At 36.2% G+C, this 14,170-nt stretch overlaps 2 protein-coding genes and 1 long non-coding RNA gene across 5 annotated transcripts; 1 reads left to right on the top strand and 2 right to left on the bottom strand.

The window, feature by feature from the left end:
- Positions 1-6,095: 6,095 nt before the first annotated feature.
- On the top strand, positions 6,096-8,623 carry LOC108192267 (formin-like protein 8). Its single transcript, XM_017373393.2, has 2 exons — positions 6,096-7,118; positions 7,195-8,623. Exons 1-2 carry the CDS (start codon positions 6,340-6,342, stop codon positions 8,522-8,524), a joined length of 2,109 nt encoding a protein of 702 aa, XP_017228882.1. The 5' UTR covers positions 6,096-6,339; the 3' UTR covers positions 8,525-8,623.
- On the bottom strand, positions 7,819-9,179 carry LOC108204100 (uncharacterized). 2 transcript variants are annotated; one of them, XR_001803624.2, is made up of 3 exons: positions 8,929-9,179; positions 8,761-8,844; positions 7,819-7,954 (listed from the first exon to the last, which is right to left on the bottom strand). It is a non-coding gene; the product is annotated as an uncharacterized LOC108204100 (long non-coding RNA). The 2 variants fall into 2 exon arrangements; XR_010290936.1 differs by having other exon boundaries at positions 8,944-9,179.
- Positions 9,180-12,658: 3,479 nt separating this feature from the next.
- Positions 12,659-14,108, bottom strand: LOC108192337 (uncharacterized). Of its 2 annotated transcripts, XM_017373397.2 has the most exons (3): positions 13,940-14,108; positions 13,781-13,847; positions 12,659-13,664 (listed from the first exon to the last, which is right to left on the bottom strand). In XM_017373397.2, the coding sequence occupies exons 1-3, from the start codon at positions 13,955-13,957 to the stop codon at positions 12,904-12,906; spliced, it is 846 nt and encodes a 281-aa protein (XP_017228886.1). In that variant the 5' UTR covers positions 13,958-14,108; the 3' UTR covers positions 12,659-12,903. The 2 variants fall into 2 exon arrangements, with proteins under 2 accessions (XP_017228886.1, XP_017228887.1); XM_017373398.2 differs by lacking the exon at positions 13,781-13,847.
- Positions 14,109-14,170: the final 62 nt, after the last annotated feature.

The following is a 14,170-nucleotide window of genomic DNA, read 5'->3' as shown; positions in this document are numbered from 1 at the left end:
AAAAACTTGCTGGTATCTGTGTATTCAAGCTATACGCTTGCTGGTTTGGTTAAAATCGCCGAAATTAAGTCGAACCTCTGTCGGATTTTAGTCGGGTTTTCAAGCTTTTCGACTGGGTTTTCTTGCTGTGGTTTGCTTTTGATTCGTTTACTCTGCTCCTGCGACTTGATTTGATCAAATTTGGGGTTAGGGTTTTGGACTGATTTAAGGGCTCGTTTGGTTTATGAAATTTGGAGTTGTTTTGGACCTAAGGACACGTTTGGCTAGCTTATACCTGTTAATTTGAAGAGTTTAAGTTAAAGGCGTGTTTGGATTATTTGATTTGGAAGTGCCATTTAAATTAATTAAATTTTAATTCGATATTATTGAAATATTTCGAATTATTAATTAATTAATCAATTTTAATTATTAATTGAACTTTGCGAGACATTTGAGAATTAACATTTTATTTGAAAACTTCTCGCTTAATTCAATTGTTAATTATTAGAAATGGCCGGAGAATTTGAGATTGCTGAGACCAATTATTGTGCTAATCTGAATTTTGAGGATTGCTCTGATAGATTCAAAAAGTGGATCAGATTCCTTACTCAACAAAGTCTCGTCAGTACAGCACTAACTGCTGATATTCCAATCCAAGTGCAACCACTGTACGACTTCTATTCCAATGCCAAATGGACGAAAGATTGTCATAACTGTTGATGATGTTAACCGGATTCTAGGGTTTCCAGAGACAACTGCAGCCGCATCCATTTCCTCCCAAAAGGATTTGGACATTGAAATGGTAAATATACAGTCTCTAGATTCATTCTCTCCACAGAATGCGTTTATTGAAATTGGCCGTCCGACCGCGGTATCCTGTAAAGAGTCAAGCACACAACTAGCACTCACGCTAGTAAACACTGAACCTTTGTCTTTTGATTCTTCACATAGAGAGAGCACAGAATTTCAAAACATGTCATATGAAAAATTTTCTGATCACTCTTTCTTTTTGGATCAGGATCTACTTGGCAACCTGCAAGTACATCTGCCTTCACAGGCATCAGAAGGACAATTTGTTCCTTCACATCCTACAGTTCCATCTCAGGGAACTATGGTTGTCTATACAGGTTCCGGTGACGGTGTGAAAAATACGAGTGAAATCAGGCAAACATCGAGCGAACCACATGCACGAGAGGATAGTGACAAATCTTTGAGTGTTCGTGAGGTGAGTGCACACACCAACACAGATCTGATACAGGAACAAATGGTTGCTCTGAAAGCTGAAATTGAAAGGTTGAATGCTGAGAATGCTAGATTCAGGAGTGGAGAACTGGTAACTCTACAGGAGAAAGTTGCTGATACTTCCTTTACTTCTCTGAAAAAGGAATTGGACGATCATGTCAAGGGTATTCACTCTAGGATGGACAAGTTTGACAGAAACCAGGAGCTCTGTATGACAAAGCTTGACAACTTGGAGCAAACTTTGGCTCAAGTTGTTCAACACTTGAAGATTAATCAGTCTACATCTCAGTCTACTCCAGAAGATCCCTCAACTAAGGGGGAGAAGGACAAGGAAGACAAAGATGATAACAGCAATGCTGATGCTGCAAATAGGAGTGATAAGGGTGGAAATGCTGATAGGAGTGACAAGGGTGGAGAAGGAGCAAGTGGCAAAGAATCTTCTGAAGCTGATAAAATCTATGAAAGGTCTAAATGCAAAGAACCGTTACATCAATCTGATAATGTCTTCAACACTGACAATTATGATGATTATCTCAAAGACATGGATGATGATGACGTCTTCGATGCTACCTATCGTCAGGCTGAAGAAGAAGGTAAATTTGACGAAAGTTACTTGTTTTAGGAAGAACCTGTTGATCTTGAACACGAGGAGAATGTCCGGAAGTTCAAAGCAGAAAATGAGGCAAGGAAGCGTAAGCTTCGTGATTATCAGAAACTTCTGGAGGACAAGTTGAATCATAGAGGAAAAAATCAAGATTGAAAAACAGAAAATCTATGATGCTGCGATCAAGCAGAAGAATCTTGAGATTAAAAGAAAAGAAGGAAAAAGCTGGGACATTGCAAGAAGAATATTCAATGGACCTCAAAGGGAAACTTTCGATGATAGAAAGTTCTTATCTCTGATCTATGATCTCCGAGAGGTAAACCCTGATGAGGATGTTTTTATGCATGCCTTTGCTTTAGAGCTGCAATATGTAACTGCTGCTGTTAAGGGTTTGCTAGAAGAATGGGAGCGGATTGTCTACACACAGAGGAATGGTTCATTCAGACTATCTGTTGAATTTCTCAAATCATTCTCTGTATCTGAGCTCTGGGTACTTCGCAACAAAGTCAAGCGTTGCTCCAACTTGAATGAACTTCTTCGTGACAAACTGTTGGATTGTGCTGTTTTCAACAGTCCTCAGGTTGTCAAGAACCCATACTGTGTCAAGTTCGTTCATAAGGAAATCTTCTGCACTGTCTATCTAAACGAAGAGGCTTTGCCAAAGTACCCTGCCAAACATCTGGCTCTAGCATCCACTTTACTAAGGACTAAGGGCTTTGCTTCTAAAGCCAAGTCTGATGCTGATGATGTAATCTCATCCTACTGCACCCGAAAAAATATTTCTCAATACTTTCGTAGGATGAAGGGTGTAACAAAATCTCAGCCATCTGACTTCCGTGAAGACCCTGTGGAACTGGAAGTACTTCACCAGCTGGCTCTGGCTCGTGAAAGAAAGAAGCGTGGAGAATCCACTCCTGCTGAAGAGCCTTTTCAGAATGAACCTTCTACTCCAATCATTCATGTATCAGATATAGAAGAAGGAGAAGTCACTCGTTCTGAGTAAAATAGATTGATTAGGATATTTGTTAGATATGTTCGAGGAACATCCTTTTGTAATCTATTAATGATCATGGTTTAATGTTTAATGCAAAACCATAAACTTTTGCTATTTTAATTCCAATGTTTAAATCTTTGTCTTATCTGTTAGTTGAGTTATCCTCTAGGAAATTTGCATGTTATGTTAACAAACAAATAGGGGGAGATTGAAAGGCATATGTTCAGCCTATTTGTATTTAATGAGGTACAACTCAACTCAGATGAGAAAGCTCAGTAAATAGAAAGTCATCAGAATCCGTACGAAGAACGTCAAATGATTTATGAGAATTATATGTCAGATAAATTCCAGGATGCTGCTGCACACCACTGAAAGAAGTTCATTAATATTTTCAAGCATCGGTGCACAAATAATCTTTTGTGGCACGTTCAGGAGTTCAGAAGATATAAAGTTTCTATACTTTATTTTATCAGAAGATTCCATTTAATGAAGAAGTACTTACAAGACGAAGACTCGACGAACAAACCAAATTCTTATTGTTTATTTGACGAAGAATATTTGATTTAACTAGATACAGATGAACCAGACAGTACATCCGTGTATCAGTTATTCAAATTAAATATTTGAAGTCAAGCAAAAGTGGTAGTTCGTTCGTTCGACAAAGAAAGAAGAAGTTATTAAAGTTTAAAGAAGACCGAAAGCAGTTCTACTGAAGATTGGGTGATTAAATATTTAATAGACTATTATCTCACTTCTCAAATAATTATATTAATTATGTAATTTATTTATTAAATTAATTCACTCTCGAATTAATTTAATTTATGAATTTATATGATTAACTTAATTAAAGTTAAAAAATTTCTATTTTATATATGCTTTTATATTCCATTTATAATCACCAAAACAAGCTCAGCAAGACAATCCATGATTGTCTTACTGAACCTGCTTCAAGGGATGAAAGGGGTGTGAAAGACAATTCAATTGAATTGTCTTGCCGAATGAATCAGTGGTGTGCAAGACAATTGAATTGAATTGTCTTGCCGAATGGTTTAATGAAGCAGCAAGACAATTCAATTCAATTGTCTTGCCGAAGGTCTCACCACTACAAGACATTCTGATTGTCTTGCCGAATGTTTGAAGGGCTGCAAGACAATCTGTTTGTCTTGCCGAATGTACTAGATGATCAAGACAATTCTGATTGTCTTTCTGCCATTCGAATTGTCTTCCCTTCCCTTTGAATTGTCTTTCCCTTTATGCAATTGTCTTGCTGGTAAGTTTAAAGCTTGGTAGACAATCTAAAATTGTCTTGCCTTATGTTGTCTTGCCCAAGCCTAGATTGTCATACTTGCTTTGTATTTGTCTTTCCAAGCTTGTAATTGTCTTGTCTAGTGATTGTCTTTCATGTACAAAGCTTTGCCTATAAATATGGCTTAGTTTCTTCATTTCTAAGTGTTCATCACTTTGTAATTCAAAGCATTTGTAAAGCTTTCAAGTTGTTCGTAACTTGCTTGATCATTATATCCATAGTTTTCTGTGCTTTGATAACCCGGTTGTTTTAATCACTAAATCTAGAGTATACCCTGTCGAACCTATTCTACGAACTTTAGTGGACATTAAAACTGAACCATATTAATTATATAACGACTTCAAACATTGTTATATTAATTAATTATAATCTGATTAACAAGTTATATATAAATCAGATTCACTTCCGCGATAATTTGGTAACGATTGTATCCAACCCCCCCTTCTACAATCGTATCTGGACCTAACAGAATCAAATTGGTCACTGAACTCAAAACGGTATCAAGATGATCACTAAAGTGGTCATAAATATCAAACAAGTACCTTGAAATATAAGTTTAAGCAGTAAAAATATTGTCTATAAACTTTTACACATTATTTTTGAATGTTACCAAAACCAAGTAAAATGTTATGCTTCTAATATTTATGATAATATATTTAGATTTTATTAAGTTTATTTATTATTTATTTTTAATTAAAACAAAAAAATAACTATATAATAAAATATAAATAATAAATAAACTTGATAAAACATAAATATATTATTTTAAATACTAGAAGTCATAACCTTTTAGTTGGTTGTGGTAACATTTACAAATAATGTGTAAAACTTTATAAATAATATTTTTACTTTTTGAACTCATATTTCAAAGTACTTGTTTGATATTTATGGTGACTTTAGTGACCATCTTGATACCGTTTTGAGTTCAGTGACCAACTTGATACGTTAAGGCAAATTCAGTGACCAACTTGATATTTAACTCTTTTTCTTTGTGTCAAAAAAACAACAAAGCTTGTCTTGTTCAGATGATTATAATAGTATCTTCAATAGATTCTGAGTTTTACAAATATATTATAAAATATTAGTTCTTAATAATTTATCGTCTGTTCATATCCAACAATACTCTTTGTATTCACTATTTCATTTTATTATTAAACATAATATGCATTCATAATAATTTAGGTATACACTATCAGTAACTTGAAGTCACAACAGGTGCACATTGATATATTTATTTCATTTGAGATTTTAACAGTAGTTTGACTAATACTTATAACTAGTATTTATCATGCATTGGTGTTTCAATTTTTTTAAAAAAATATTTCTCAATGATACAACTGCATGTATTGGTGTTTCAATTTTTAATAATGTGAAAGGCTATCACGTCCACTATTTTATTCTCCATCTCTATTTTATACAATATAAAATACTATTACATTCATTATTTTTTTTGTATTATTAAATATAAATTGGTCTCGTCGTTTTATCCACCTTTCATCTGACTTTGCTCATTTTACATATTTTCTTGTCCAAACCCAATATATATTATTTTACCGAGACGGAGGGAGTATAAGTGAATAATTAAGAAAAGAAAAGAAAAGAAAAGGGAGAGAAGGACTATCGATCAATACAGCAGTACGTAGTCTAAAGCTGTACAATCACAAAAGTTAATATGGTAGCTGGAGCATTACTAAAATATGTAGAGCAAGATAACACACAATTAATACATATGTCTCTTAAAGGAGTGGTGACAGTATATACAATAAAATGAATCGGCATGTTAGCTACAATAACAACGGTCTTTCTAATGTGTGCCCAAAAGCACACAATAATCACTAAATTCTATAAAAATGTCTTATTCTGATTGATGGAGTTGATGTGAATGCAGGGGGGCCATTATCATTTATTATTCATCCACCAATCAAAAAGGGCTATTTTTATTGGAGTTAGGGACTATTGTGTGCCTTGGGCACACCATAGAAAATCCCTAATAACAATAGGGTACACAATAAATAACAATAAACCCCTTAGCTACTAGATGAAGCCTTTAAGCAGGAGTTGAACAAGGCTTTAAAAAATCCAACCAACACAAACAAACAAGCATCCCCTGTATGAAACTTTCAGCAACTCCAAACACATAATTCCAACCAGCACAAGTTCCTTGATTCATCTCTCATCTGTTAAACCAGAAACTTTCTCCAAGCTAACAAAGAAATGTCTGCAGATAAGGTATCTTCATCACCTTTATCGCATGTTGAAATCATAGCTGCAACAACGGCATGCACTTTACTTGTTGCTGGTATCATCTTCTATGTGGTATTCAGACGTGCTATTGCTCGAGAACGTGAGAAAAATAAATCTGCTTCAAGCTTTCGACGAGAAGTGGATGTGGAGCACATGAACTGCATTCAGGGTGTTAGAACTTTGGAAAAGATAGTTGTTGATGCTAATGGGAAGGAAGTGGTGTATATGCAAAAAGTTGAAGGAGGACAACTTAGATGTTTTTCTACAATTTGGTTCAATCCTTTGGATGAAGCAGAGAAGAGGGAGAATAAATTGCAAATATCTGAGCCACTCCAAGATAAGCACATGGAACTGCCAGGTTCTGGTCTGAGTACTCTTCAGCAGAATTCTCAGCCTGAGAGGGAAACTCCGCCACTGTTAACTCCACCTCCTCCGCCACCTCCACCCCCACTCATGAAAGCAATTTCAAGGGCGCCACCACCACCACCGCCACCAAGAATTCTAGCCAAAAGAGACCCTTCTGAGCCACCTCCAAGACAAAGCCCAGGTGCTTTGGTTTCACCATTAAAACCCCCTACTGCACCAAGATTTCAAGTCCATAATAAGGGCAGAGCAGAGGCTTTAACACAAGGCAGCTCAACAACCAAAAGCGGAATCCACAAGAAGATGAAGCCACTGCACTGGGAGAAAGTCAATGCAGATGTTGATCATTCACTGGTTTGGAAAGAGATCAATGATGGTTCTTTAAGGTAAAGTCTTACAGTCTTTAACTTTTAAACGATTAATATCCGACATCTAGCTTACTTGTAATTATGTGCTTGTTAGATTTGATGATGAAGTCATCGAAGCTCTATTTGGTTACCATGCTGCAAACAACAATTTGCTTGAACCGAAGAACCTCCTGTCAAGCTCCGGAAGTTCAATTTCAACTCCACCTGCTCAGATTTTCATACTCGATCCTCGAAAGTCTCAGAACACAGCTATTGTGCTGAAATCTCTTGCAATTTCCAGCAAAGAAATTATCGATGCCCTGCTAGAGGGGTGTGGTCTCAGTGCAGATACCTTAGAGAAGCTAACAAAAATTTCTCCAACACCAGAAGACCAAGCCAAAATCCTCAAATTCAATGGAAATTCAACACAACTAGCTTATGCTGAATCTTTCTTGTATCAAATACTAACAAACGTTCCTACTGCATTTATCCGCTTCAATGCCATGCTTTTCCGATCCAATTATGATCCAGATATCTTACATCTGAAGGATTCGCTGCAGACACTTGAATATGGATGCAAGGAACTTAGAGCCGGAGGGGTATTCTATAAACTTCTTGAAGCCATACTGAAGGCTGGTAATCGTATGAATGCTGGCACTGAGAGAGGAAATGCACAAGGCTTTAACTTGAATGCTTTGCGAAAACTTTCCTACTTGAAGAGTTCTGATGGGGTTACCACTCTGCTTCACTTTGTGGTAGAGCAAGTTGCTCGAGCTGAGGGAAAACATGTTGCAATCAAAAGAGACCATGGATCTGAAAGCAGTAGCACTCGAGATTCTGAAGATAATGTTCAAGATTCATGCTGTCCAATAGACCTGGAAGATACATATAAAGATCATCTGATGTTAGGCTTACCAGTTTTAAGTGACCTCGGCAATAAATTCTCTAATGTGAAGAAAGCAGCTACTATAGACCCCGATACATTTATTAATGGTTGTTCAAGTCTCACGCTCCGGGTTGCTGAAATTAAGAAGGCAGTGACCCAATGTGGCAACTATGAAAAGGGTGATTTTGAAAAGGAAATGAAGGGGTTTATAGAGAAATGTGAAGAGGAGCTTAATGTAGTAAGGGAGGAAGAAACAAGAATTATGCATCTAGTGCTGAGAACAACAAAATTTTACCAAGCAGGAATTTCCAAGGATAAAGGGGCAAACCCACTCCAAATATTTATCTTCGTGAAAGAATTTCTTGACATGGTTGATCAAACATGTGTTGACATCATAAGAAAACAACGAAAGAAGAGCGTAAGGGCAGTGGAATCATCACCACCACTTTCACCATCGACATCAACCAGGGCAGCAGTAATGTTCCAAAGCTTGCAACAGGATTTTCAAGCTGAGAAGTCTGGCTCGACATCTTCTAGCGGATCAGAAGATGATTTCTAAGAGTTCACCCAAGCTAGCTAATAGGTGATCTGTAATGCAAAAAAGTAGGAGAGGGGGGAGATGGAAACTTAGAATACTTATTTATGTGAGTTTGTGTTATTTGTTTTGTACATTTTTTATCTTCTCTAAACACGAATTGTTGCAGTAGATAATCCTTTAAGTATATTGAGCACAGTACATGATAATATAGTGAGCTTTTCACAACAGATGTATCTCAGTTTTAAACAAGGTTGTACCTGTGCAAAGTGGCTCCACCTCGCTAGTGTCTGGGGAAGGTCTGGATGTACACAGCCGTACTCTTCTTTTTCATCATTACAAGGCTGTTACATGAATGATGTTAGTAATACCAAGTGATAGGTAATTAGACACAACACAAAAATTGCAGACCCAATGATGCCACTAACCAGACGTTTACGCACCTAGAACCTCTGAACTTGATTAGGTGGATGAAGATCCAAGGGAAATAAATCTGGACTTGATTTAGTCGTTTACCATATCTGTAGAGGAACTTTTAATTTCTGGTTATGACTTTTTGAAATTGGGTTTTTTGAACTTTACAACATATATTCTATCAAGACTCAGAAGTGGAAGGGTATCTGCAGAAATTAATAAGGCAGGGAAGGAAAAATCTGATCTAGTAAAAATTCTAAACAGGACCTCTTGGCTCTTCAATGTTTATGTACATGTAATAATGTAGAGTGTGTGTATATACACACACTCTACATTATTACATGTACATTATTACATGTACATAAACATTGAAGAGCCAAGAGATATATCTCCTGTCCAATATAGTGAGCATGTAACCTTCACCTTTCACTTGTAAATAACAAGAACCAGTCTTCATATGACATAACAATTTATACAAGGCCTAGAGTCATATGAACATAATGCACCTTAAGATGGTATAAAAATGCTTCCAAGACAGAAATAAGGTCAAGAGGTGGAGGAGCTTCAAAACGTGATGTCTAAAGATTTAAAAATTAAATGATCTAGAGAAATAAATGGTATGATGGACTGGCGAAGGAAATGCCAACATGTATTTTCTGATGGATTTACCTTTGCTAATTGGTGAACAGAACAACATCTTACCTTACTGGGGCTGGGTGTAAAACCATTTAGCAAAGAGATTCACATATAGCCATACCAACAACAATTAAAACAGCAAAGAAGAACTCACTCTTTGCTTAGTTTCTTTTCTGTTCAATTTTGGTGTGTTTGAATCCCTCTTTCTATCGCCTTGTTTCTTTTAAGTTACAATCTTCTTTTCTATCTGCAAATTCCATAGTAAAATCTCCTGTGTCCTGTACGTTCAAACAAGTATAACTACTTCCTTAATTTTAAAGAGGGGACATGATTTGACCCTTTAATAAACTGGTGCCAGCACAGCCAGGTCCACGAGATAGATTATAACAGACACTGATTGATAATGTGCCGTTGTGATATCTCAGTGATATCTAGTAACATCACAACATGGAGAATCCATACAATGACTAGTTTCTTCGTTGATGTTGTGAGCACACACTATTTCTAGTACAAAATTATCTATTGGTGTCTATTTGGAGAAATGCTGACAGCCAGATGAAATTCTTTGATTTATAAAATTCATAACAGTACATATTAGATACAACCAATTAATTATAGTAAATCCACCATCATGCTTCATTAAGTGGTGCGCAATGCCGCAAAGTACCTAATAACTTTTTGGTGCAGAAAATCTTAGAAGTCAGTCCCCTAATTCTTTCACCAAATTAAGAATCATGGGTCAGGGCTAGCCACAAAGCATGATAGGAATTACTCTAAAAAGTAGTAAGATGCAGCCACGTTTTAGGTTTGCAGATAAAGAATAACCTTAAACCATCAAAAACCTAGGTCATGAACCCAAAAATGTAGCAGAATCGTCCAGTGCTGACTACACTCTATAAGATTTTATAACCTAGGTCATGCAATGATCTAGCTTTAAAAAATTATTGCTAAATTTTGAATAAATACCCTTTCATTTTAAGACTTTAACTAGGATCTTACCAGAACTATGGTGTTGGATAGGTAACAATACTATCAATTTCCAAAAGAAATACAGCCCTCTGACCTAAAAATCACACCAGGAAACTGATAAACAACAGGACAATGACTCCTGAATGGAAAAACATGAACAATAAGGCTTCCTAGTCTGAGCAAGTATACAAAACAAGGCACAAGTGACTGATTGAAGCGGTGAGCCTATTGAATAAGAGAATTATAAAAAAAAGCTCTTCAATAAAAATTTGCTGACAGAAACTGTAACACAAATGATCTCAATTAAATTATTTATGTCATAAATTTAGAAAATCAATGGTATTACCATGCCAGTGCTCCAGACCTCTCCATCTCTAAAGCATCAGATCCCTTTATTTACCACCCCTACAAAGGTCACACAGAGAACGAGTAGATATATCATATATGACCAACACCTCTTTTACATTTCCAAAGAGCAACTACCTAGACGAACTGGCATCAGTTCTGGCACACTCAAAACCATCGAGAGAAAATAGTCTGAAAGGTGGCATCTTGACAGAGAGCTATACAGAAAATACATCAGCCAATATAAAAGACATTTTTCAAAATTTTAACTAATATGACCAAACAAACTCATTCTGCTGAAATAACAGGAAAGACTTGTAGACAGATTAAAATTGATTAATAATATAGAATTATCTGTCCTGAAAGTTGTCTGTCCTAACATAATCAAACTTTCTTTTCCCACTATTAGCCTGCATGTAGGAAAGACAAGATAGTCAAAGAATCTCTTGTACTGTTTCATTAATGCATCCAGTGTAATGTCAGTATGAATATATAATCATGGTAATATCGGTATCAAAGAAAACCGTATGAGCTAAAAAGCATTAAAAAAAACTAGATATTTAAACACTTTTGCAGACTGCATTCTCAAGAGAATTAACACAGAACTGAGAAAACAAGAGATTTGTATATATAATTACAGCTTCAAATCAGGTGATCTGGGCATTTCTTTTACAATTACCTAGATCTTAAGGCATGTAGTTTGGAGATTCAGAGCCCCGAAGATAAGAATACTATCAAGAACTGTATATTCAAACTATGAATCATTACCTGCAAAATAATCTAACATAAAAGTTCGTAGCAAACGTTTAATATTAGGGATGGAAATGAAGAAGATCTATAGAGCAATAGAGTTTTTTTAATATTGTAATCCAAGTCCAATGTTTGTGGTTTTATATCCATTAAATGATATACTAATCCAAAGACAACAATAAATAATACTCCCTCCGCCCCCAGAGTTGCATACATTGGCGGACAGGGACGCGGCACGGACTTTAATGCTCTTGTAAAGTATAGTTTTATAATTTATTTTTAAGATTTTTCTTTTCTGAATAAAAGTTTGAATGTTATATTTTTATTCAGAAAAAGAAAATTTTAAAAATAAGTTATGGAACTATATTTGACAAGATCATTGAAGTGCGTGTCGAGCAGTGAAAAAGAAACGTATAGAATTAAATGGGACAGAGGGGGTATACTGATTAAAAGATCATTATAACAAAAAACTATACTCACGGAGATGCAAAAGCTTCCAGCTTCTTGAATATGCCAGGCTAAGTAAGTTAGATAAGATTATTTCAGTCAAGAAGTAAATCTTAAACCCAACAAATGCTTACTGTGAGCTAGCATATTAAAACTCTGTACTACAAAAACGAGATACCATTTAAGCATACAACCAAAATGAGTTACAAATCTACTGAATAGGTCATCGTCTATCTGTTTCATTAACATTTCTGGTACTAGGCCACAGAAGACTACAGTACAACATGAAAATTACTGTAAACTTATGGCTATTATCCTTTCATGTTGATGCATGATTCGATAAAACTAATTCAGGAAATTTTACTTATTTCTAAAGTTGGGCCATGATACAGAAAGAACATTTAGTAAACACTAGTAGCAGAATTGAGTCACTTTAAAGCTCCAACTAAAGCAACTTCAACCAGGATTAAAACTTGTCTACTATGACAACCAAAGGCTAAATATAATTGATTCAAAATCTTTTTGAGTTCTGAAATCTATATGGTAAAAGTCTGTTTGAAATCTGATATGTAAATATAGACAGAGCAAAGACAAACATAACTGAGAAAACCTGAATATATTTCAGAACTATACTGCATTATATATTTAGCTACTGTTATTTTATCTACATCAGCACATGCACTATTTAAAGCTTAGACAACTAGTGCTACATAATACAACTCTATAAACAATTCGGAGTCTGTCTTTAAAAAGAGGCACAGAAGGAAACCCCGCCATTTATAAGCAGAGAACACTTTTCTCTGACCTTCAGATCGTGCTACAAGAATGAGCTGGCTGAAGTGTTACACAACTTCCACCTCAATCTGAACTTCCTCCCCCTTGACAGCATCACTTTCATAAGGCTTCCTGCACCCTGGACAGGGGCCATCATCCTCAACAATCCTCTTGTGGCAGAAAAGGCAGAGCTGAAACCCGCATGAACAAGGGAGGAAACTTGAATCAGTCATATCCATATCCTCACAACATATGGGACATGGAGTTGGCACCGAAATTACATCCTCACAGACCCATACCAGAGCCTCATGGCCACATATCCTATTTGGTTTCGTAGGGAAACTTTCCTGCTGTACAAGATTAGGCAGGCAGCGAGGGCGAAAAGCATCATCAGGTCTCCATGCCCGTCTGTTTCCTGGATTTGGTTTAGGAACCACACTGGTACCAGATTGGTTAACCAGTTCAGGTACAGGGTCCAATTGGGTGACATTTGTACAATCCACAGGTGATTTTAATTGGTGATCATCTTCTTCTTGCTTGTCAGCACTAGCTGCTAAGGCATCAGCAAGAGCCTCCCAATCATCAAAACCACCATCCTCCTCTCCATCACTCAAATATCCCGAATACGACGTACAACTGGTACTCCTGCTGCTTCCACTGAAATTAGTTCCGGAGCAGTTGCTTCCTGCACCAAGTTCAACCTGACAGTTGGAGGACAAATTAAAATCACTGCAATTGTGCACCAAACCCTCAGTTTCTCTGTTTTCTCCTGTCATCTCTAAAACCCCAACAGCTTCATCATCAACCCCTTTAGGTCCATGATTCTTTACTGCATAAACCGAAGAAAATCAACCAATCAAAATCATTCAAACCCCACTAAATATATTCTCCCAAACCCTCAAATATCATAAACCATCACATTCTTGCCTAGTAAAAAAAAAAAACCTTGAGAAACCCATTGTTTCCTACGAGCATCAAGCTTGCTTTGCTTCAATCTAGCTGTTTTCTTGCTCTGAATTTTTTTTTAAAAACACAGTCAATATTAATCATGTTAAATTACACAACTATACAAGCAACATAAATACATATAAACATTATACATACCCTCTTTTTCTTCATCATGTCCTTGGAGTTTGAGGAAGGGGAAATCGAATCAACAACGGTGCATGTATATTCTCAGGGCAGAGAGAGTATATGTATGTATAGATATACTAATATATATGTACTAGGTTTAGGGATGGCAAACGGGTGCGTCGAAACGGGTTTGGTGAAAACCAAACCCGAACCCGAATTTATATTGTAAACCCGAACCCGAACCCGAACCCGAGAAACCCG

This window comes from Daucus carota, chromosome 4 (assembly GCF_001625215.2).
Source record: "Daucus carota subsp. sativus chromosome 4, DH1 v3.0, whole genome shotgun sequence".
NCBI lineage: Eukaryota > Viridiplantae > Streptophyta > Magnoliopsida > Apiales > Apiaceae > Daucus > Daucus carota.
This window is presented reverse-complemented; position numbering and strand designations above follow the sequence as displayed.